The following is a 24887-nucleotide window of genomic DNA, read 5'->3' as shown; positions in this document are numbered from 1 at the left end:
GGTCTGCATAAATCAAATGTGATGTAATAAAATTATATTACATCCCGACAGAGCGATTAGGAGAAACTGTGTCATACTATATGTTCAGTTTTTGTCCTGAGGAATCGGACATGCTGCTACTCCAACGTATTCTTATTAAATCAATACCACGTGTGAATACTGCAGGTTTGTAAAGTTTTTACCATAATTGCAGCCCTCAATAAAGGAGAAAGCTTTTTTGGCAGCTTTACTGGTGCAAAGGATGTATTTTGAGAATTTTGGGGGGGATTTTGGGTTGTACTTTTAATAATTTACCTAAGGCACACGTGCGCCATCCTTATTCACGCTTTCAGGGAGTTTTACCCTGGAGTGTCATCCCATTTACCCTCATGGATTAGCAGCCTCAGAGTATAAACAAGTGGGGATCTGACCTTGTTTTCATCACGTGCCACACACAGACATTTCAGCACTTTCTTTTCCACACATACCTCATCCTTCCCCCAGCCAGTGGTGGAGGTTCGGGGAAGGACTCCTCCTCCTCCACCCAGGGACCCGTAGCCTGACATCTGGACCTTGGGCAGCATGCAGGACTGTCCGTACTGGATTACATTCTCATCTGCGGATGACAAACAAATCACTCAGAGTTGCAGCTGTATTTATATAGGTTAAACCCTAAGTGATGGAACAGACTGAAAACAGACCCCCCACCACTAAGAGCAGTTTGCTACCACTAACATTGGTGACAGTTGTTGTTGTTTTTTTTTGTTTTTTTCTAGGCCAAAGGGGATTTTGTATGAAGCATCACAATAATATTAAAATAGCCATTTGATTTCCAGCTGTTGCAGCAAGATGGCATGTGTTGCTGGGGCAAAAACTGTTCTTTTATCACAGACTGTCTATTTTTCTGTTTGCTGTCGCACACAGGGGGAGTGTACGTAAGCTTTACCAGTTCAGTGTATAGTGCGCGCTACATACCCTGTGATAACCATTTTGTACTTCCTCTCCTTTGGGGTGAGAGATGATCTCTCTTCTGGAGAGTAGGAGAGTCACTCCCCTCTTTTCTTTCACTGTCTGCTCGGCTGCGGTTCAAAACGTCGGCCAAGAGCTGCAGGGAGTTGTCGGCGGGGGGAGGCACAGGTGGAGGGGGCAGCTCTGGATGGGGTTGATAATCAAGAGCGAAAGAAAATAAGCAAAAAAACACGTCTTAGCTAAAAGTCGAAACCCTAAATACAAGCTGAAAGAACAAAGGCACATGCTAGCAGCTCACTGCACTGACAATCACCTAGATTTTAGATCTCCAGAGACAATAAAATTAGTTTAATGTGGTTTGTTTATGTTGCCTTTGACTTTCCCTCCTTTAAAGCCCGCAGCGCTTGGAAGTTACTCCTGTCACTTGTAGAAAAAAACCGTCCTCTTACTAAGAAAGTTTCACTGTGTGAAAGAAGACGAGTTTGCAGACGTTCTGGAGTGAAAATGGGATCGTGGATCCGCCCTGGGATCTGGATCTGTGCCAGTATCAAACGCTTCCTCCTTAGCACAAGTTTTTTTTTTTTCAAAACACGGCCTGAGAGTTCTTGCGTATCATTCGCGTTATTTGTGCTTCCATTTAGACAAAATCCAAAAATGCATGAAAAAAATAGAGTGTCTGACCTACTGCTGGCAGCTAAATGCTTATTATAATTCTCTGAGGGGAAACTTCCAATCAGACGTTCTCCTGAGAAACACGGAGGTGAACTGATGGTGGCGCTAGAGGACGAGCCAGTGAGTGGCATCTATTTTCCAGGAACTAAGAATTCTAGTGAATTGGTGATGCACAGTTAACACATCAAATATGAAGACAAGTACTCTAATCGGTTCCTTTCTTCTCACTAAACGGATGAAACGTGTGTGTCATACCTGCTTGGTTGTGTAACTCTCGCCTGACTTGTCCGTCCTTGGGGGTTTTCTTCTTACTCCTGGATCTGTGAGCCGGGGTTGCAGGGCTGGAGTCGGCAGCAGGAGATTGTCCTGACAAGAGAGCATACTGATGTCACCCTTGAGAGAAACTAAGGAATGCCGAGATGCAGTTTCGAATAATCCAACATGATTTTCATGCACAAATAATGTCTGTAATGTTTCATCATACGCTGAATTATACATGACACTGCGTGCCAGTGTGCTGCCTCATGGGAAATCCCCTCCCCAAAATGTGAGGCATTAAAATGAATGTGAACTGACCTTTGCCGAGGCTGTCTCCCTTCAAAGTGTCTGCCCATTGGCTGGTGTGGTAGACCTCGCTGGCATCCCGGGTCTTGAACAGATCTGGGTTGGACTGGGAGATCTGGGAGCCAGAGGGGTCACGGGTCATCAGGTCAAAGTGCTGAAACCGCGGACTGTCATTGGGTTGCAGGGCGTCTCCTCGCCGGGGGGAAGATGTCAGCGTTGCTGCGTAGGACAGCTGCTCTGGTTTGGGGGGCAGGCTGGCGACCTCCTCCCTGGAAGTGTCCATTAGGTAGGTTCTAGCTGGCAGAGGAGGACACCATTCCTCATCTTCCTCCTCGGAGCTACAGGACGACAATGAGTAGCGGCAGCATGAGTGTGCGCCTTCAAGGGGAAAGGCTGAATATCTGAAACCTACTTAAACTTTGTATGAATGTTGGTTTGAGGATGTGATGTATAGAGGTTGCACATTTAAAGTATTATTAATTAAGTGATTCATTATTAAGGAATTAATTCATAAGGAAAAAGGAACTAATATAGAGTTACAGAGGACTAGAACCACCTCCGTGATTAATGTTGTCACTTCAGTGCCATCGGGGCTAATTTAATGATGGACATGTCATTGAAAATGGAAAGTACTAATTCAGACTGTCAGATGGTGGCTAATGTCATTACAAAAGACACGGCACAAACAGCACAGCCCTCCGATCCCACCCCGTTATGTCTGCAATCCAGTCTGTCAGAACAAGTTAGAGGAGACGCACCCCCTCCGTAACCCCAGAGCTCAATCTACCCACTGCCTGCAGACACAACTTTTGCTAATTGGAAAACTCCCCAGACTCAAAACTTCAAGTTTTGCTTGACAGCTTTGGCAGAGTTGCAGGGCAGGCTTGATATTCCGCTGCCTTAACGCTCTCCGTCATCTGGGTGAAGTCAGAGGCCTCAGAGTTATTAATAAACCGTGAAAATTAGACACTGGTGTTCTAAGAGGAGGAGGATGGTGCCTTAACGTGAGCTAGGAAAGAATTTTCATGATTGCGGTGTAAATATCTCACCTCTGCAGCTCTTTGTCTTGGTTTGTCTTTAAGTGACTTTGGTCTTTGCTGGCAGGGAGGGGGAGCGACAAAACGTCCACCCAAGTGAGAGGAGACGACTTGGAGGACCCGCTGGATTTCTGCTTTGCCAGTTTGTCTATAAAATGCAGCGTAGAACAATTTAATCACTGTTTTAATGACCCTAGGAGATATAAACATTTTAGATTAACATGTTTGCTATGAGTGCCTGAGGGATGATTCTTAGTGTATAAAACATTTTTAATTACTGTACTGGATGTTTTGTGAATTGTAAACTTAATAGAGCATCCACAACTCTTCTGTTCCCCTTTTATTTTAATGGATTAACGATCACACCACAAGCAGCGCAGTATTCCTGCTGCTGCCAAGCATTACGTACTTTTGTTAAAAGTTATCCTTCAAATCTTATCGAACCACATTTCCCCGTTTTCGCCGTTTCTATTAATTCTTAAAACGCACATGCTGGCAGCCTCACTGGATGTACAGTGTCTCTGAGAGTCAAGCTCATATTTAGCGATGCAGTTATATGATATAAAATACACTTGTTTGGCATAAACACAAACATGATTTACATTTCTGTGTATTGGCAAACAGATAAAGCATTGTTCTAAAATCGCTGCACTAGGTGTGAAATTTGTGCGTGACCATGGCAACAACACTCCTGCTGCTTTTGTAACTCCCCGATGAAAAAACATGAAACAAAGTTCCCATTACTGTTATACTGAATCTTGAATTCGCTTTATTTTACTTTTTTTTCTGTTCTGTTCCCTCGTGAAGTGGCCGCAGTCTTCCACCGACACGCTGTCTCGGATTAGAAGAAAACTCACCGTTGCTTTTTTTGTTATACTGAAGCTTGGCATATTCAGATCCTGAGTGACCAGACCGGATGGTCAGCTGGTCCAGGTCCAGCTCCAGACCTACCAGGCCACCATTGGATAGAACTGGGTTGCTGCTGTAAGGGTCTGGGCCCTGGTTGTAGGACGAGTAGGTGTCGTAGTAGGCCAGCAGGTCGTCCTCGGCGGCGGTGTTGATGGTGCTGTAGATGGGGCTCTCGTTGGACGCCATGCTGTGTTTCTCAGAGTGGTTTGGGTAGTTGATGATACCAACTGCTGCGTAGCAAAAAAAAAAAAAAAAAAAAAAATTATGTTATGTAATCAGTGATGATGATCAAAAAAAGGAATCTGACTCAGAGTTCTTACTGTTATAGAATCTGTCCGAGTCCAGCTTGCCGGAGCAGCAGTTGACGGACTCTTTGCTGTTATGGGTGAGGCTGGGAGTTGGCCAGGAGTCAGCCAGCCAGGGGTAGTTGCCCATGTTTGATCCCAACATGCCAGGGCTGGAAACAGCAGTTACAGCCACGTCAGTGCATGCACACTGGTAAACAGGCAGCGGAAACAAAATTCCGAGTCAAATCGTCAATTTACCCTCCGTTGATGATTCCGGATCCTTCGCTGTGAGCGAAGCCAACTGGAAGATGAAGACGTGCTCAGTTAGAACCAAGTTTACCACAAACTTCTGGCTTCAGATTCTTTCCAAAAGAAACTCAATGAGACCTCCATATTTCCAAATGAGCAGTCCGGGTCGAGGGTGCAGATTTTTAATTAATATGCTGTTGAGAAACACTTCTGACCTGATACACGGCTCCAAATATATGCAGTGAATATGCAAATATAATTTGTTGGATCGATAAGGCAGTTACTTGCTGCTGCCGCTGAGTCCAGGGTCAAGATCTTAACAGTCCCATAAAAGGTGAAATAATACAACCTCAAGTGGTTTGTAATTGCTACAGCTACACATTCAAGCTGCATCCATTTGTCTGAACGCCTTGGGCCATCCATTTACTATTTATGAACAAGAGCAAATATCTCTCAAAGTCAAAAAAACAACTGATTTGTTTGTGCGCCAAAGGGCAGAAATGAACGTCACAGTTTACATGCTTCAGTATCCCATTTCTACGGTGAAGACTGCTTAGTGGTGACAAATATATTTTAATTAAGCGAACGCGCGCTGAAAGTCCACGCATCACTTTGTGGAACACACGGTAAAAATTGAAAAAGTTCATCACTACTCTGGATATCCCCAGCGGTCGATTAAGGACTTGTCACTGTCACTTGTTGAAAACAAAATCTGACGGTTTGCTCCCCCCACCCCCCCCCAGGCGAATCCTCTCTTTCACGAACAAGAGAAATATCAGATGTGAGAGCATCTGAAGGTGAAGACTGAAAATCATGACAGCTCATTTTTTTGGGAGGTTTTTTTTCTTTTTTGGGGGGGGGGGGGGGGGGATATTTTATTTAAATTCTGAAATCAAAGAGCGAAAGGTACTGACATTCTCCGAGTGTCACATCTCAGAAGTTCAGTGCCAGTTCAGTTTTACAGTTGCTACTTTGAACCTGACGCCTGTCACGGAGCTAAAACCCAGTTCAGGTAAGTCGGAGTTTCTTTTCCGCTCACCCGCCGGTGTGTAAGCGAAGGAGGTGGTGTAGTGTCCCAGCTGCTTCCTCCTGCGGTGTCGGCAGTAGAGCCAACCGCTGAAGCCCATCAGCACCAACCACGCAGCCATGCCCAGTCCGGCGATAAAAGCTGGCTGGCGGACGACTATTGTGATCTGCTCGGATATGCTGAGGTTACCACCTTTCTTCTCAGGCATGGATGACGTTCCCACTGGCAGCGCTGATGGATGACCGGAGAAAGAGATGAGTTCATGCAGACAGATGATGGAGAGACTTTAACATGAAGAAGGCTTTCATGAGGCGGAGGATCAGTCCTGGACTCTCCATCAAGCACAACCCCCCCCCCCTTTTCTAAACAAGACATCTCTGTGTGTCTCGAATAACGCAACAATTGCTCATCCTATTAATGTCAAACATGACATGTGCATTGCTGGTGCCTCAAGGAAGTGCAGTGCTGAGTTTGAGGGTCTGGGGTCTGAGGGTCTTGGGTCTGAGATGACAGTGTGAGCCTTTATCTGGATGTCAAAGAGCCTGTGCCCTACCCCCTAAAACAGCAGCGACAGCACTAGTCTGTCCGTCAACAAGACAGAAAAATCCAATGTACAAATGTGCAAGATCATTTTGCAAACTCACAGGCGTGTGTCCTGATACACAAACAAATGCTGAGCAATTTGAAAACCCTTTTACAGAAGCATTCATCTCCACTGTCGCAGACAACTGACAAAACTTAAATTGATAAAAGCAGAAGGATGAGGAAAACTCCGAGGGACTGCTCTTCTCATCCTCAGCCTCCAAATGTTATCTGTTATTAATAATTTAGCTTCACAGCCAATTCCTCCCAACCAACTTCCATGTTTTCACATTCGAAACATCAGTCTTGATGATACAGCATTGAGTTTAAACCAGGGATAAACTGCATCCAGCCATATTCCTCAATCTGTAGAGGCTCTAACAGTCTGCGTGACTCACTGAGAAGCAGGCTGACAGGCGGGCTCCGAGCGCCCACACCCAGGCTGGTGACAGCAGCCACCTTGACAGTGTAGCGGACGTCAGGCAGCAGGCCCGTCAGCAGGATGGACAGAACCGCTCCGTCCACTGTTCGGTTTATCTGGTTCTCCTGCTCCACGCTGCTGCACAGACACCAGACCTGAGTTTGGAGGCACACAAAGACATTTTATCAAGCATAACGTGATAAGATGGGAGTATAATAGAGAAGCCACAATGAAGATCTGTATCAGGCTGACAGCAAAGCAGATACGAAAGAAAAGCAGACGTCAATGCAAATTACAGTTAAAAAAACAGATTTAAAACCCTGCTGCTGAAAGCGCTTTTCGTCCTCACAGCTGGTTTTACTCCTCAGCCGTTACGTCCGATCATTAAACCTGATGCAATACCGTTGCATTCCTGCAAGCAAAACGGGAGATTCAGAGGCAGCAAATTAGCTCAGAAACATGACATAGCAGCGTCCGTGGATGTTTGCTGACAGCAATAATTAGCCACCAAGTTCTGGTCACAGCAGACGAGTGAGCCGGCACCAACCCTGGTGTGTTTACTGCTAATAAATGCAACATTCTGTTTGTGGGAGGAGGAATAATTTCCTTTTTCAAATGTTAAACGGTCTCCTTTTAAATGTAAAGACATGCATAAACAGTAAAATCAAATATCTGAATTCAAATTTCATGGACATTAATTCTTTTCTTTTGTTTTTTTTATTAATTGGCTTTATCCACACTTGATTTCTGAAACGTGGAAAAATGTCACGAGCAAACTCCCAAGAAATTAGCAGTTCAAAAAAATGAATAGATAATTGAAACACACACACACACACACACACACACACACACACACACAAAATGCTATTCAGATCAGCAATTTCATGTGAGCACATTAACATCGTCTTGATTTTGCTGCTCGAGGACCATCTGTGTCCCTGGGCTTTATTAAAACAGGTTATCATTTCTGATACCCACGTTTGTGAGAAGCGTTTTAGGGCTGCAGATGGAATCTTTACTATCATGTGCTGACACACGCAACATGAACATAAATATTTCATATGCTGAGTCTTTTTAAGCGGCTCACTTGTGGCTAGAATTATAAATGTAAACATGGGGTAGCGAGAAACGTCGAGTACAAGGTGGTCTTCGTTTTTTTTCTTCTTCCCTCAAATGATTTTAACTTTTGCTCTGAAAAGTTGTGACCGAGTTGTATTGAATGTTTTCCATCTTCTGTTAAGCCACGAATTAAACTTTTAATTGTCTACAAGTAAATGATGTAGATGCTGATGATTTCAATATTTATAAAGGGATTTCGTGTGATCTCCCCTCCGGCTGATGAGTTGCGACATGAAAGCTGATCAGTCTTCTCTTATAATGTCCTGCATATAGACACAGATGGGAGGAATAAACCACAACAATAGAGCTCTCTGTTCCATTTCAAGTTGTTGCTGTTGTTGTTTTTGGTTTTTTTCCTGGAATAGCAGCATGAAAATCAGTAATCAGTGCTGTGCTCATGCTGAGCAGAGACAGATAATCAGAACTCTCTGTTTTTACACCGAGGTAACAGATGACAGGGACAGGCAGTGTTTAGGCGAGATGACAAAAGCTCATGTACTGGCAGCCGATAAGAGGCGATGACTAGTTACTAATTGTTGGCTAAAATTTGAACCACAAGTTTGGACTTCATGAGCAAACGCCCCAGAACAGAGGAGCAGTTCTTTGTGCCGTGTGCAGCTGATGTCAGCGACTGTCTGGCTGCGGCTGAAACAAACACAGAAGAAAACAGGAAGTTGTGGAGTAAAGACGCTCGAGGCCTCACCTTGTACTCTCTGATGATGCCGGTCTGGATGCTGTGTGGCGGCGGCTCCCAGGACACGCTGATGCTGGAGCTGTTGGTGAGCTGCACCACCGATACGGCCTGTGGTGCTGCACTCAAAACTGGAGAAAGAGAGCCGTAAAAACAATTTTTTTTTTAAAGTTTCAGTATTATCATCAGTTCAATTATCTTTGCTTCATTAAATTTGATGAAATCAATCTTACGCAGATTTTTAAAAAAATATTATTTACCTTTTCCTCAATTTTAAATCTTCCTTCATTTCATTTAAAATATTTAGATACATTTGTGCATTTAAAATAAAAAAGAAATCAAGCTGCTGGTGAAATCATTGATCTTGTGCATGCAATAATCAACTGTTACATTTTAATAATGTCGATTTTACCCTCCTCTGGCGTTCGCAGCAGCACCATGAGGCTGTCGTGCCCCTGCAGCTCGTTGAAGTAAGGCCGGATCTTCACCTCATACTCTGTATTTCCATACAGCTCTTCTAAGATGGCGCTATGGTCAGACGTCGCCTCCACGTCCTGGATCAACCAGGAGTTGCCGATGGTCCGGTAGAAGATGCGGTACCCCTGAATGTAGCGGGAATGACGGGCGACCTGTGAATAACAGCGGGAGAGGACAGCAGACACTGATTTTCATGTTTACATCAACTTTCAGAGGCAGAGCCAGATATGTTTGTACCTCGACTTAATCTGTTTGTGTCACGTAACGTTCAGAGGAGCTTTTGAAGTTAATATTGAGAGATTAGCGTGTCCTCCACATGCTGTAAGTCATCTCTAAAAAAGAACGCTTTTTTTCTTCTTTTTTGGATTCAACTCACAGTCCAAGAAATTTTGGCACTGGTAGGAGACAGAACCACAGGCTTCTGCAGGTAGACAGTCACCTCTCCCAGTTCCCTCTGCACCTGTCGGTGGTCCACACCCTGTTCTGTCGGACTCCCGTCTGAAACACCAAGGGTTTCCTTTCAGTCCAGACCCCCCAAAAAAAAAGAAAAAGAAAAAAAAAACACCCAGCGGAATAGCAGCTACTCAGCGGAAAAAGAAGGAATCGTTTGATGATATTCAACATTGCTTAAGGCAGAAGAACATCACACTGAGAAAGCAATTAGTTTCAAGACTGCACATGCAAAGCAAGTTTTTCTGAACCTTGTAGCACATTATCTCAGCACCAGCCCTACGTCAGAATCTGCCCTTCTAAAATTAGGAACTGAAAGATTGTATTTTAATGCACAAGTGCAATCAGAAAAGAATGATTTCTGCTTGTGTAACTCACCCTGCGTCCTGACCGGTTCGGAGATGGGGCTGGGGTCACTGAGGCCGTACGAGTTGATGGCTCGGACGATGAAAAGGTAAACTGTGTTGGGGAAGAGTCCCACCACCGTGTGCCTCTCGTGCCTCACTTGGTCAGCAACCGTTTGCCAAGTACTGCCCACTGATTGGCTGAGGAGAGAAGGTCAAATAATCAAAGTTTAATGGCTGTGATCACTTGATTAAAGATATCAAAAATTTGCCGATGACTTGATTACTGAAGGATTTGGGGCTGGTCATGTGCAAGGTCACACTAAAAAGGAAAGATCTGTATCAGGAGGATGTTTGCTGACGCTGACGAATTAATATACAGTTAGCAAGCAGCAAGTCTGTAAAGTACATTTTCAGTTGGCGAGTTTGCTGCCCTCTGTGTGATCGTGTTAACATTGTTCCACTCCCATTATCCCGTCATCTACTGATAACAAGGAAATGGCTTTGCTCACGACTCCTGCCTCTCTGCTGATAGGCTGATATTGCAAAGACGATGAAAGAGCGTCTGGCGATGTCAGAGCAAGATAAACTCATTTTACTCCTACTGAAGCAAACACAGCCAGTTTTGCAAATATGATAAATGAACATTTTAGTGCGACACGTCAAAGAAATGAGATGAATTAGCTGGGATCAGTCAGTAATGATTCAGGCAATCAGGAAAATCTCTAAATGCCTGGCATGAAAAACACATCCCTTCATAAGAGAATGACACAGAACCAACAAATCCTTAAATGTCAGGAACTCATTTTGTTTACATGCAAAAAAACAAACAAACTTCAAGTGCAATGAAAATAGGGGGAAATTAACATTCTGATGACTGACTCATCTATTCATCCACATGCTAAAATATTTAGCATGACTTGGAATCACTGGTGAACTTTTGACCTTAACAGGTGCTGAAATTCCCGTCGTCACACGGCAACTGATCGCTTCCGTTTCCAGCCTCCAAGCTACGATAATTAAAGTGTGTCTCATATGAAGGTTTAGCAAGAGAGCTGCAAGACTAGAGCCAAACTTGACTTCATGGAAACACGTGACGTGACCACGACCACGCTTCACGGTTCAGGCCTGCTTGAGTTGAGGCCCCCCCCCAATAAAACAGCTTGCTGGTTAAATCCTTGCCAGCTGGATTCATGTAAACACGGTGTTATGAGCAGGACCTGAACAGAGCTCAAACACCCGTTTCCTGCTGGTATTTGTTGGTACCGACCACCAATCCGCCCTCCAACAATCTCGTCTTTTAACAACAGCCACCACCACCCACCGTGCAGCATTACCAAACAGAGGAATTCATGTCCGCTTAGAATAGTTTGTGTCTGCCTGGCTTTCAAACTCTCTGTAACGTATTTCTTTACATAAGGAAAGTTCTGAAAGTGCGAAGCAACCATCAAATGACATGTTTCCCAATGCTTCCATGTTTTGTGCACATTTTAAAAAAAAAAAGTGACAGAAAAATGACAAGTTCTATTATTTCTTTTTATTGTTCTAGCAGCGGGGATGCGACGGCCTAAAGCTTTACGGGGACGAGAGCTATCAAACAGCTTGAGCACAATTTAACATTTCCCTCAACTCTGTGGAGGAGAAAATAGCGAGGTAATTACAAAAGGCAGGACATGGCCTTTTCCTACCATTGGTGTTTTCTCCTGTACCACTGTTTCTGAAAACGCTCTCCAGAGACTCAGTATTGCCATTTAAACAGGGTCATGCAGCTGCACCTGAAAATTGCTTCAGAGTGGTGACGGCAACGGCTGCTTTTACCCAAATCCCCCATTGAGGGTCTTCACTTTTAAATTAAAACAGACATATATCCAGAAAGGAATTCCGAGGCACAAAAATATTGTTTTGCAATTCTGTCTTTGTTCCCACTGATGCTTTAAAAAACATTTCCAAGCAATTTGGCGGTGGTGGAGCGTGCAACAGTGAATGGACCTCACTGCTTCATCATCGGCTCTGCATGCAAGTCTGACACGCTGAACTACACACAGCGTAAACACAGCGTTTCTGTGTGAGTGTTTTCTGTGTGCGTCTCCACTCTTGATCCCCCCGCTGCCCCGGGACGGGACAGAGCGGCCGATCTGACCACTGTGATAATTGTCTTCTCTTTCACTTACTGTCTGTCTCGCTAAATCCTCGGCTTGGTTGTTAGGGCTGCTCTGGCTCTCCTCGGGATACCGCGGCTAAATACTGACGCAGTGAGTGGCACAGTTTAACTTCAGGATGTCACTTAACAGAACGGTCTCTCCCTCAGGCAGAAATGAGTCATTTCTGAAATGTAAATGACTCTAGATGAAGGAGCGAGTCTTAATTGGAAATAGGCAGAGCACTCACAGGAGCCCAGAGTGCAGATACAGTTCGAGAAGCTGCAGATCCTTTATAAGATTAGCAACCTGAATCAGGGTTGAGAAGTGCAAAAGCGTGATGTTCTCAGGTAAAGATAGTTTTTGCCTCAGGAAGGTGTGAAACGAGGGTCCAATAAATAGTTATGAAAATGCACTGTTCATTTTTCAGCAGCTTCCAAGACCAGCAAGATAATGTGGTGCTACAATAGAGTACAATTTCTAAACATAAACCGTCATCCAAATGTCATATGCAACCCAATACAATTAATACACGCAGACAAATATACAGATTCTTCTGTGACAACGGCACTAAATTGCTCCTTGAACACCAAAGTGGAGAAAAATCAGCATTTAATTAAAGATAAAGAGAGATAATCTCCAAATTGGAGTGCAGGTCAGATTCAGATGATTACAATTAAAGATCAAAACGGGATTAAAAAACCCCAAATCACTTAAAAAGCAATGTAACATGTCCAGCCTAAAAAAAAAAGACACAAAAAGGGGTAGTCTAATAAAAACTGTTACTCCATGTGTGTGTGAATGTGTGTGCAGGTGTGTGTGTGTGTGTGTGTGTCAGTTCATACCTGAAGGCTTCGATTATGTAAGAGGTGACAGCGGCGCCGCCCTCGTGAGGGTTGGACTGCCATGTGAGCGTGACGGTGTTCTTGGTCACCTCGGTCACTACAGGCTTCTGTGGGGGTCCCGGGAGCTGGATGAACTCAGAAACTCTGGATACTGGAGAGAATCCGTCCTCTATTAAGAAACAGGAAGTGACATGAAGATGCGCCGATGAGGAGACAGAAACAAGGCTGAATATGCAGCTGTATGTGGTTTTTTTTTTTCCTCCCTGTTATGGCAACAAATGGTGCTTCTAAAGTGTACTTTCTTTAGCACGGAGGTGTAGTGAGAGAGTGATGGAGTGTGAAGTGTAACCGAAAGACACAGAGCAGAGTGTTTTGGTGTGAGTACCTCTGACAGTCAGCATCCCGCTCCAGCTCGACTCCCCCGTGGCGCTGGATACAACACACGTGTACACGCCAGCGTCCACGTCCTGTTAAACAGCAGTCGACATTTCAGACAGAGAGGCAACGAGAACAAACGCTGCAAGCAGTTTTTAATTTCTGAGGGATTCTGAAATCAATTTAGAGAGATCAAGACTGTTGAGAGAAAAATAATCATGTTATCATTGCAGATTATTACTTCTTTGTCTGGCAACAAACTTCCCAATGTTTCCTACATTTTTCATTCCAAAACATAATATCTGACAGCTGGGACTCGCCAAGGGCATTTTATAGACAAACATGTCAACCTATTCTTGATCAAATGACCAAAAGGGAGTTCAATCTGACTCCATTTTGACCAGCTACACCATAAAAATTGCTGCCTGCAAACTAATGCCGAAACATAATCCAAAAATAATCTATTTTTAAGCACTTAAACTACGCTATAATATTCTAGTATTCCCTGGAAATAACCATGTAATTCGATACAGGAAAAGCTCTACTAATGTTCTTTATTCAGTTGGAATTAAAAACAAAGCTCACGTTTTTGCATATTTAGCTGATGTGTTGAACACTGATGAAAGACTGCACGCGTGCTACATGTTTGATACGCAGCTAGCAGGGGACGTTCCCACAACATTGGCCGATAAATTGTTTTAATTAATTTAACACTGACCAACATTTGGAGGTTCTAATGTTCCTGTGATTCCCGGCTGGTTAAAATCCGGCTCGGCCGACCGTTTACCTGGAGGTGCATTGAAAATGATAAGGAAATCGGAGTGCACTTGTAGAGCACTTGGCGGCTATGATGTCATCAGATCCCAATCAATTCCAAAATGGACCATCCAAGTTCTATAACCTTCCCAAATTTCATCAAAATCCATATTTTTGAGTTGAACGCTGCGCAGTTACAGCTATAATCTTTATGATCGTGAGTCACTGCCGCGTACTTTGACTAGACTTTGAACATTAATACATTTGTTGACATGAAGTATAAATATACAACAGATTGAGGTCCATGTTGTGACTACTCTGATGGCTGTCGCCCAGCTGGCCATCATCCTTAAACGTCACTTTAATCCGTCGACGCCAGAACACCACATCATCTCAGCCGCTGCCGACCACACGGCGCCACGCCTCCCTTACATTTTGACCCGTATATCCTGACACTCTTGCTGCTCGTCCTGCGGTGGCAGCCAGCCAGGCTGCTGGCACCATCATCATCGGACCACATGAGATCATCCACTGCAGTGCTGACCTCTGGCTGACAGACAGCACAGCGTGTGGGCAGGTGAACTTCTTTAGATGACTTCAACTGCTGCTAAAATATTGATGGTGGGTAGGGGCATCTGTCGGGTAAATATTTTTAGTTCCTTGCTCGTCATCTCCATTTCCATGTTTTTCCCTTGTCATCCCCTCGATGCCACACTAATGCATCTCTTCTGTTCCATTGAGCACATTGCCGTGGCAGATCTCCCCCCCCCCCTCACCCCCCATCTCAGTGATGCACTGGACCAAACCTTAATGCTCCAAGTTTGCAGTGTAGCACTGCTGAGCATGGCAGCACGAGGGAGGAGGCGAATAGGCCTAGTTCAGCCGGGAGATTTAATTAAAAGCCGGTCAGATGATTAATCATCTATCGCAAGTCAATTAATGGAAATGATGCTGGTTTTGGTCCGTCCTCCAAATACTCACTGACCTCCAGGTGGGGTTATAGCACAAGGGGGCTACCGACCACTCTTCCATCAAAGCCGAAGCACATTAGCATTTACAAACAAGCACCTTCATTACCATTACAATTACACACCGCATGAGCACATAATTGCGCAGGAGAGATATGTGCGCCTCAGAGAGATTGGTCTTTGAAACTCAGTCTCACCTTAATTTTACAAACGAAAATGGAATTTATAATGGAAAAGTTAAAAAAAAAAAAGTATGTTGCCATATAAGCTGCTGAGAAAAAGTAAAAAAAGATTGTAGGTCAGACAAGATAGTTCAGACTGTTCTTTAGGAAGTTTCTTCCACGCCTCATCTTCTTCATGCCCTTCCACATAAATGGTACACACACACACACACACACACACACACACACACACACACACACACACACACACACACACACACACACACACACACACACCTGTACGTCTTTGATTTCCAGCGTGCCATTCTCCACCAAGGTCAGGCGAGGTTTATTTCCCTGAAGTCTCTCTCCGTCCTGCTCCCATGAAATCTTGACTGAGGGCCCTCCAATTACACGGCAGTGCAGCTGTGCTGTGGAACCGCGAGATACAGTCTGATTGGCCGGGCCTTGGCGAATGATTGGCGGGATCCGGTTTGAAGGGCCTACCAGTCAGCGTGAAGGGGAGGCAGGATATTATGTTAGGTGAGTCATCTCTCCTTCGATTAGTAACACAAGAAAGATACGAAGAAAAGGAACAGCCTTTATGAGAATCTACATAAGGCCTGCGGATGAAAAGTTGTCAGCCATAAACTCCAAAAGCTGAAAATATTTAGCAGAAAACAATCGGCTGCAGCTTCAACCCGGGGCTCACGAGCTGCTTGATGAGGAAAATTCAGCCTGAAATTCATGGCTCATCCAGGAATGACTCTCGAACCGTCTTCTCTGATGAGCCGTATTACTGTGTACCTTCAGAGCAATTAATGCTTTCCCTCATTAGCTGATGGTGCAGAAGAAAGGTGAACCCCCCCCCCAGCTCAATGATAACTGGACTGAGGAGACACACCTCCTTCCACCTCCAGCAGCGCTTTGGTCAGTACACTTCCTGCAACACTGATGGCCTGGCAGATGTAGAAGCCCGAGTCCTCCGGGTGCACGTCGGTGATGCTCAGCTCGCCACTCATGGAGACCGAGTAACGACCGGACTGTGATGGCGGTTGGCCGGGGAACAGCAGCATCTGGAGAGCGTACAAAGAACATCAAGGCTGCATTATTTCTGTAATCAGTCCAACTGCTCCGTTCTCCACCGTTCCTCTGTTCATCATTAGTCTAAACACAACACACCGAAATCAATACATCCTCACTTTGTGCTCGTATAAAAACACCCCTCTGACAGGCTGGAAGCAACAAATATGTCATTTTTGCTTGGTGAGTAACAATTTATTTAAAGGTAGGGCGTGACCCATAAGGGATACTTGAGCCTGACACTGATTTTTCGAGCAGAAAAATTTAAAAAAGAAAAATGCTAGAGTGAATTTTTGTGTGCTGGAATGAAAATGGACCCTTTCCACATGCATGGCTCACCAATTATGTACCGACATGACTATGTCAAGACAGAAGGATAATTTCTTAAACAAAAATATTTAACATTAATGTTTAAAATTGCATTTCACCAAATGCTGTCGTATGGGCCGAGGGACACACCATCATACTTTTGGGGAGATTAGTCATAGCGCCACCAGGTGGCAACAGGAAATGGCATGGTTGTTTTTTTTTTTTCTTTTTAACTGCTATGATCTACTCCATCTACTGGGTCAACTAGATCATCTCAACTTTGGTCGATGGATTGTTAAACAGCGTACCTGTGGTGAGGTGTCAAATTTTAATACTTCACACACAGAGTTTGTTCTCTGGCATCACCTAGGAGATGCAGGAGAGTCCAAATATGATCAGGTTTCATCTCCCTCTCGCTTTGCAGGTCAGCCACACACACAGACAGACACAGACAGACACACACACACACACACCAGCGTGCATGGAGGCGCCGGGACCCGTTCATCACTGATCGATTCCGACCCCAGCACAAACATGCTGGGGGCCAAATGTCTCACCTTGGTGAAGGCACAAGCCCTCTGAGCGCTTTCTGGTTTAACTGAGGGTAACTTGAGGTTTGAGGTCCTGACAGAGGCAGACTTTATTTCAGAGCAAGACATTTTGAAAGCAGGACAAGTGGAATTCAGGTACTGTGCCAGAGATTCCCCAACATATTTGTTTTATTAAACCAGAAAGTCCAGCTATGTAAGATTTCATAAGAAAGCAACAGAACACGAGATGTGCAGTTCATTGTTTGGTCACATTATTGTTGGACGGTTCCCCAGCAGATACAGAGGCTCTCGTGGGAGCAGCTGTGGTTCTCTTTTGAGTGGAACAACAATTTATCATTTTCATACAAACATGTATTCTTTTCATGTTTGCCCTTTCCTGTCTTTGGAAACACAAAATAATCTGGGGCGTTGGATATTGTCCCCTTTACTTCCCTGTACATCACATATAGCATCTTCAAACCCAACAATAAAAGGTAAACACCAGGAGGGAGCAAGGATGTGTTTGTGCTTTTGAGATGATGCTCGCTAACAGATGTTTTGTAGTTTCCCTCATTCAGTTTCTATAAGTGAGATAGACGTGAACAAGGGGGAAGGGATGTGCATCAGTCCATTCAGCCATCCATTTCATTCTGCTAAGAGGCTTAGACTTCAGTGGAAGGACCAAGGTTATAAGGCTACAGATAATCCCCCCCCAAATACAGCAAAAACCATCCTGCAGACTGAAGCTTATTCAGAAAATCTGTAGCCCAACTTCCTGTTTGCTCTCTGACAAGATTCTAAAAACTTCGGAAAATTCCTTTCAAAGTCAGTGATCCCAGCTGCTGCTGAGCAACAGGGTATTTATAGTTGGGTACACGGCGGAAGGAGGACAGTGATTGTCTGCAGGTTTGCCCTGGAGAAGCAGTTCCCACACCTGATCTACTTCCTGCAACACCTCCCTTCTTCTCCTCTTTCCCCTCCAACCATCGCTAGCTTCTTACACTGCAATCACAAGCTGAGGCAACATTTCTCACCAATGCATTACCTGCACGGTGCCTTCCAGCACTTTGACAAAACTCATATCTTTGTGCCAAATGTATACGTGCTGCACCTTTTTATTCTCTCACTTGTCTTGCTTGGACACATCTTTGGTGAGATTGAGAGAGAAAAAAAAAAAAGAAGGTGTCAGACAAAACCTGCTGTGTCTTCCGGAGAAAGAAAGAAGGCCCCACATTCCTAACAAAGAGGAATGTGACTGCCTGTTCCTGCTATATTAGCAGATCTCTGTGGATCCCTGGCTTCCTGCTTCTGCCTCCTACCTGGCTGCCCTCTTTCTGCCAGAAGATGGCAGGTGGAGGGTTTCCTGTGGTGCCGCATTGGAAGGTGATGCTCCTCCCTTGGGATGCAATCTGGTCTCTGGGCTTTGTAGCAATCTGAGGTGGCACTGCAGAGGAAGAGAAGTGTAACAACCCATTAGCAGCCTGCATAGGAAAGGTAAAAATCCCACATCAGTCTTTCCTTTGTGTAATTAACAGTGTCATTAATATGTGCTTGCTTGCATTTACCATCGTCCATGAACCTAACAAGCTACCTTCATGTTTTTCACTCGACGTTTAAGGCAAAACATCACCGCCGCCCCGTCGTCAAAGGCAGAGTCATCCTGATAACCTTTACTTGTTTATTTTGGAAAAGCCTTGGCAGGGCGATCAGCCCGGGTCACATCACCGCGTTAGCTACCATCTCCACGTCTTATGAGATTAACACTGACCACTGGCTTCTACCTCCATCTGAATAATTGGCTCACACTTCCCGCTGAATGCAAAGCTTCTCCCGCCTGGATTCATCAAGTCCAACAAATCTCTGCACGTGCGCACGCACGCACACACACAGACACACAGACACACACACACACCTCCCTCAGCTCAAAACACAGGGGGACTGAGTCATCTGTGTTGTGGCTCAGTGTTCTCAATAAAGGCTTGTTGCGAAAACACGGAGGACATATCGCACGTTCGTCAGCGTTTAACTGTTATTTGGATGATATTTTTGTGGAGAATCAGAGGCTGTGCTGTCTAAGTGCATCTGATGTGTTATTGTGTTTATGAGACGACGTCCTCAAGGTGTCGATTCCTGGATGCCGTCTTGATCTTTGCTGTTCTTCTCCATGGTTTCTCTCCTGTTTATTTACATGCTGACATTTGTTTTGCCTGCACTACATTTGCTAGATTAGTGAAGTTCCTGCGACATAATTTCTAACAAATGCTCAATCATATTTATTTATCAGCACACAAGGATAACCAGCATAACAAGGAAATTCTTTGCATGAGAGGAAAGTGGTGTTCATTTTGAAAAGTAGACTAGAAACGATCATCAACTACCATCTTTCAGATTTCTTTGACCAAAACAAGGCTGAAGTAATCCAACGGATGAAAACGGGGTTTAGACTAATATGCAGTTCAGTCCACAGACAAATAATTAAGACCCATTAAACTAAAGGATAAGTTTATGAAAAAGACCACAGGGCTTATCATGGCCCCTGCCCTCCAATACCATTACAAAGAGCAAAACAAGAGCTACTACTACTACTACTACTACTACTACTACTACTACTACTAGCATTATGCCACACAAAGGTCACTTTAGTAGTACTAATCACCACCCATCTGCTGTACAATGTCCTCCTCTGTGACTCCAGAGATTTGGTGCCTGAAAATAACCCTGATGATGTCATTAGGGGCGTCCACCTAGCAAGGGATCAAATGAGAAGCTGGGAAATGCGTTATGAGACGTGCAGGATCCAGTATACTGGCCCTACACGTACAGGTCAGGATAAATTAGCTTGTGCCGTATGGATTTTAGCTGTTTGTTTGCTAAAATGTGCTCCCACACCACTACAGTATTGAGATTCAGCCTGTCTCTCGTGAGTCTCACCACATTATGGGAGGGAAATTGTGTGAGCTGTATAATTAAAAATCTATATTGAAAATTCCTTCACACATTATGGATCCACATTTCAAACAGCTGAAGAATGCCTTCAATAACAATGCAGTATTATTATCATTCATCAAAGTAAGTGCACCTGCAGTGATAGCAGCGATAATCGTAATCGCAGTAACAACAGTGTAATACCACGGTAATAGTTTTAAGATTAAATGGTCAGTAAAGTAAGCTCACTTCCATAAACCTAAAGACTTCTACTTAGTTGCAATTAAAGACCTCGCAGCTGCATTTTGAGCGACTGCAGCTGCCAGTGAGAGTGGGATTTACATGATGTCACACTGACACACTCCCCACGACAACAGCAGATGCGTGTTTGATAGGAGTCCTTAATCTGGAGGACATTTAAGTCACTGTGTCTTACTTAACGACAGACAACAGGCCCGTTGACAACATCCCTCCACCTAATGGAATAACCTATTTACGCCATCAAGCCGTGACTGTGGATTTTAAAAAGAGTAACATACAAAAATGGAGCACTAAAATAATGAAATGTGCAAAACACAAATGGCTCTTTGGAAAAGAATCAGGTGGAAAGTGAACTTAGGGAACAAGCCAACTGGAATGATGATAGGGTTTTGAAACATGACGGAGAGAGATGGAAAATTAATGAGATGGATGAAACGCTGAGCGACATAACAAAACCGCTGATAGCATGGAAAGAAAAAAAATAGTAGAGTGAATGGAAATTTGCTCGGTTTGGATGTCATTTAGACTGATAAAAGCATTAGCGGATGAAGTCGTCTCAGACTATTTAAACCAAGACAGAGGGAGAAAGAGAGAGAAATGGGCACAGAGAGTGAGGCGGGGAGAGGTAAAGGGGGGGAGAGGGAGTCATGTCTTATTAATACTGGGACTGCTCTCTGGCAGTGAGTTGAAGCACACATCTACCAAACATCTGTCAAATAGCGTAATCCATACGGTTTAACATAAGCTCCTGGCAGCACGGCTGGACAGCGACTCACACAGACACACTCAGACAAACAAGCACCGGACAGGAAATGGGAGCAGGTTTTGTACGGAGTCACGTGACTGCGTCCTACCTTATGCATGAGCATGGCTGCATGAGCATGGCTGCATGAGCATGACTGTGGATATGAGAGCGTCTTTTATGCATGCCTAAATATGTATGTGTGTGTGTGTGTGTGTGCGTAGCTCGTATTCAAAATGCATGATGTGTTTCTTACCATGGACCTGCAACATGGCCGAGGCCTCCGTCTTGCCCACGCTGTTCTCAGATGTGCAGGTGTACGTTCCTTCATCGTGTTCTTTCACGCGGAACAAACGGAGGCTGTTGCCATTGCGGATCTCAAACCTTGGGGGGAAAAAAACAAAGAGGGATGGACATATAATTAATCAACACAGAGCAAAGAAAATCTGCCGCTGGCCTGAGATAATGTCATTTCTTTTCCTGTTAGTCAACCCACTGATATTTTTTTCTTTCAATCAAGTGACATTATCTTGTAACAAGTGGAACAACCTGGCCTATCCGGCTTAGATATTGCTCCTGGAATTCTTGAAACAGTTGAAAATCAATTACAAACAACTTGTTAGATTATTTCATTCCACCTCCTCATCTTTGTTTTTTCTTCTTCTTTGACAACTGATCAAACCAGTTGAGATGGATTTTACATTGAAATTGGTCGAAACAACCAAACACAACCTCACGCTTAAACTATAATCCAGCCTCTTTTATTTATTTATGCAAGACACGAGGCGAATCAAATCAGTTCATTTCAATAAGAACAAGATGAAAGACAGAATGCTCTTTACAAACATGGAAAACAACTGCTGCATGAAATTGTCATCATCACGATCAATTACCTGTTCTGAAAATGCACAACGCAACTCTTCTGACAAAGGCACTGCGTATGTGTGTGTGTGTGTATTACACTGAAGGGTGTGTGTATCTTTTTACAATCCCAATTAGACACGGAGCTCATTAGACCTTTACTAAAGCACCAGTCAGACAAAATTGCTCCGATGCTATGAATAGGAGAGAGTGTTCGCTATTAAGTCTGAAAAAAGTGTCATTATGGGTGCGACATCAGTGTAAAACCAGACGTCAGAGAGGTGCATATTATTTCCTCGGAAATATTACACTGTTTATCTAATTTTGCTTTCTTTCAGTGTTTTCCTCATCGCAGCTATTCAGTCGTCAGTCCTCTTAGTCATGTCAGTGGTCTCGAAGGCAGAAAATCAAGGGAACGAACTCCATAATTAACTTGATATCTAAAAAAACAAAAAGTTGCTTTCTAGCGGCACATACATTCTCCAGAAAACGAGCTGTTAATTAATGAGTGCAATACCCAAACTACCAGAGAACAAGTAAGTAAGTGGAGGGCACTCGCATTCCTCCGCCAAGGCAACCTCAGCCAATTTTTAAACAGATCCTTCCTGAAATTTTACAGTTTGTTCCCTTGAGCTATGCAACAACTCCTCACCAAATTCTGCGAAATTATTTTTGTGTGGTCTCGCGGCGGCCGGAAAACGAATCACTTAAAACTCCTCGGTGAAGGGTCGTTACGGGCGAGGCTCTCGAGGAGCCGCGACACTTACCGAGCCACGCGCTCGGAAACAGATACAGTACACATGACTGTTGGGGTAAAAGCATGCAGCTCTTGGTAGTGCGGGTGCATGATATGGATTTTGTCAGCTGAAATAAATGAATTGCCTTATTTTTTAACACATGAATGTTCATAATCAGAAAAGTTAACCGTGACAGTTTGGGAGTATTATAATCGTTTAATAGGCTTAACTAAATAGACGTTATATTGAGTTGAGATTGGGAAAGGATGAAACTGGTCACAAGAGGATTCCGCCAACTAATGAATCCTCTTTGGTCTCCTCCAGTTATGAATTTATTAACAGACTGGTAGAGAGAAATGAATTCATGTGCAATTACTCCATGTGTGTTTTCTGGGTCACACGGTAGAACCGTTATTTCCCATTTAGACATGTCCGTCACTCTCACCTCCCTCGGGGGAGTTCCCCTTCCTCTCGCCGCCATCGCACAGTGGGGGCAGGATCTCCGTGGACCTCACACAGGAAGTCGACCGTCTCTTCCTCCATGACCACCTGGTTCACAGGCCGTCGTACTAACACAGGTCGCTCTGCACGGAGAGAAACAGTTCCAAAACCAGGTCTGATCCCTGAGGAACTCCCTGCTGCCGCCCCAACTGTAGGAACATCTGGAACTCACCGTAGACCACCAGCTCTGCAGGGTCGCTGTCCCTCTCTCCCACCATATTGGTGCCCACACAAACATACATGCCGGCATCGCTTTTTCTAGTGTGAGTAATCATGAGTTTGCCCCCTCGTACCTGAAAAACAGCAATGTTAGTCACATCTATTTGAAGGATAAAACATTGTTAGAAGTCATCATGATTTCCTGCCAGCCACCACCAGAGCCTGCGTGCAGCTGCTTAGGTTATAGATGAGTGTCGAGAACCAGAGTGACATGAGAATGAAAATCATTTGCCTGTTCATCCGGCGTCTTCATACAATTATGGTTTATTGAAATCACTTTTATTGTAAATGTATATCTCTGTTTACTGGCAAAGAATTTTCCCTAACGGCCGATTGTTGCGAGGAAAATGTTCATAAAGGCTCCAGGGACGAAGTATGAACCCCGCGTCTTTCCGCTGATGCTTCAGAATATAATTACAGCTGTAAATGTCATTTTTAGTAATTCTATCAGTGTTATTGCCATTTACTGTATCTATGAGAAAAATGACACCAGCAAGAAACCTGAGACCGACTGTATACTCATGTGTTTGGGTCAAAATGATCCATAAGAACCAAAATTATTTAAAATTTCTTGTTTTAGGTTACTGGCAACTTCAAAATGGCTACAACTTAAGAATATTGGTCAGTTTTCCTACACACAAGTTTTAGTTGTTGTTGTCAAAAACAGGCTCAGATTGTTGTTTTCGGGGTCTGAGAATATCATTGAATGCATCTTTTCCTTTGACTTGCTGTCGCGGCGTAGTTGGGGGGGGTGTGTGGCGGTGGCGGCGGCAGGTTTGGACGTGTTTACAAGCATTTAGTCACCTGCAAGAAACTGACACAGAGTCAGGGACGCTTATTTAACTTATTTCAATGTGGAGGAGGCATCTGAGTGCGATAGCCACCTGTTACCATTCGGGCTGGAGTCCATCTCTGCAAGGAAGCTTTGAGTGATGCTGTCAGACTCTAACAACAACAACCCCGGTCTGTCAGTGGCATAAGCAAGGCCTTCTTGCCGACAGACTTTGATGAGATGCATTTTTGAACTGTTTTGTAGTTGCAGTTGTTGCACGAGTTCCCTCAGCCAAAACAAAAAAACGCATTTGCATTTTTACACTGGTTCATAAAGTTTGAGATTTTCACATATTTTTTTAATGAGTAAGATGATCTGATGAGCCATAAAAGAGCTCCACCGCGGGAAGGTGAGCTCAACTAACCTTTGTGCGTCTCCCGTTCTTGGTACCATGACCTTCAATCTCAGTAACAACCTCTGTTGTATTGTTTATCCACTTATTAGCAACCACAGTTTCTGAGACACACGAAAAGCTTTGAAATTCAACCGTGTGATATTTACTGATGTATTTTATGCCACAGACCCCCCCCCCCCCCCAAAAAAAAATCTTAAACTGTTACTGACTAAACAATTTATTTTAGGCATTTAACTGAAAACCCCATCAAAAAATCCCACTGATTTGAAACCCGAACATTCCCCCGTGCACACTTTATTTCTAAGTATTAGGACTAATTCTGGTACTACATTACTGGAGCAGTTCAAATAAGCTCGGTCCCCATTAATCATTGTAGCCCTAAAACATGGGGAAGTGGGGTCAGAGTGAAAAAGTTAGACCGCTGGTTAAAGCGGCCTTGGGAAGCCATGAAAGAAATGTCGACAGCCATTATTGTACTGTAATTGCTGCGTCATTTCAGCCGCACAATTAAA

The 24887-nt window shown here is 44.1% G+C and overlaps 1 protein-coding gene across 2 annotated transcripts in view; it reads right to left on the bottom strand.

The window, feature by feature from the left end:
* LOC147255056 (roundabout homolog 2) overlaps nucleotides 1-24887 on the bottom strand; it is a 50408-nt gene that overhangs the window by 4142 nt on the left and 21379 nt on the right. For both annotated transcript variants that reach the window (XM_086216699.1, XM_086216700.1), the window contains 22 exons: nucleotides 23142-23262; nucleotides 22914-23052; nucleotides 21127-21254; nucleotides 18262-18386; nucleotides 15925-16096; nucleotides 15318-15523; nucleotides 13146-13227; nucleotides 12761-12929; nucleotides 9812-9978; nucleotides 9360-9481; nucleotides 8919-9135; nucleotides 8519-8637; nucleotides 6674-6851; nucleotides 5706-5924; nucleotides 4676-4718; nucleotides 4451-4587; nucleotides 4079-4360; nucleotides 3234-3369; nucleotides 2197-2522; nucleotides 1876-1986; nucleotides 955-1131; nucleotides 468-595 (listed from right to left, as the gene is read on the bottom strand). In XM_086216699.1, coding sequence (XP_086072825.1) covers nucleotides 468-595; nucleotides 955-1131; nucleotides 1876-1986; nucleotides 2197-2522; nucleotides 3234-3369; nucleotides 4079-4360; nucleotides 4451-4587; nucleotides 4676-4718; nucleotides 5706-5924; nucleotides 6674-6851; nucleotides 8519-8637; nucleotides 8919-9135; nucleotides 9360-9481; nucleotides 9812-9978; nucleotides 12761-12929; nucleotides 13146-13227; nucleotides 15318-15523; nucleotides 15925-16096; nucleotides 18262-18386; nucleotides 21127-21254; nucleotides 22914-23052; nucleotides 23142-23262 — 3504 coding nt within the window. The remainder of the gene's footprint in view (nucleotides 1-467; nucleotides 596-954; nucleotides 1132-1875; nucleotides 1987-2196; nucleotides 2523-3233; nucleotides 3370-4078; nucleotides 4361-4450; nucleotides 4588-4675; nucleotides 4719-5705; nucleotides 5925-6673; nucleotides 6852-8518; nucleotides 8638-8918; nucleotides 9136-9359; nucleotides 9482-9811; nucleotides 9979-12760; nucleotides 12930-13145; nucleotides 13228-15317; nucleotides 15524-15924; nucleotides 16097-18261; nucleotides 18387-21126; nucleotides 21255-22913; nucleotides 23053-23141; nucleotides 23263-24887) is intronic.

Source organism: Aulostomus chinensis, chromosome 10 (assembly GCF_037954235.1).
Source record: "Aulostomus chinensis isolate RoL2024-O1b breed Wild chromosome 10, RoL_Achi_v1.0, whole genome shotgun sequence".
Lineage (NCBI taxonomy): Eukaryota > Metazoa > Chordata > Actinopteri > Syngnathiformes > Aulostomidae > Aulostomus > Aulostomus chinensis.
The sequence above is the reverse complement of the archived record's forward strand: the minus strand, read 5'-3'. Positions and strand labels throughout refer to the sequence as shown.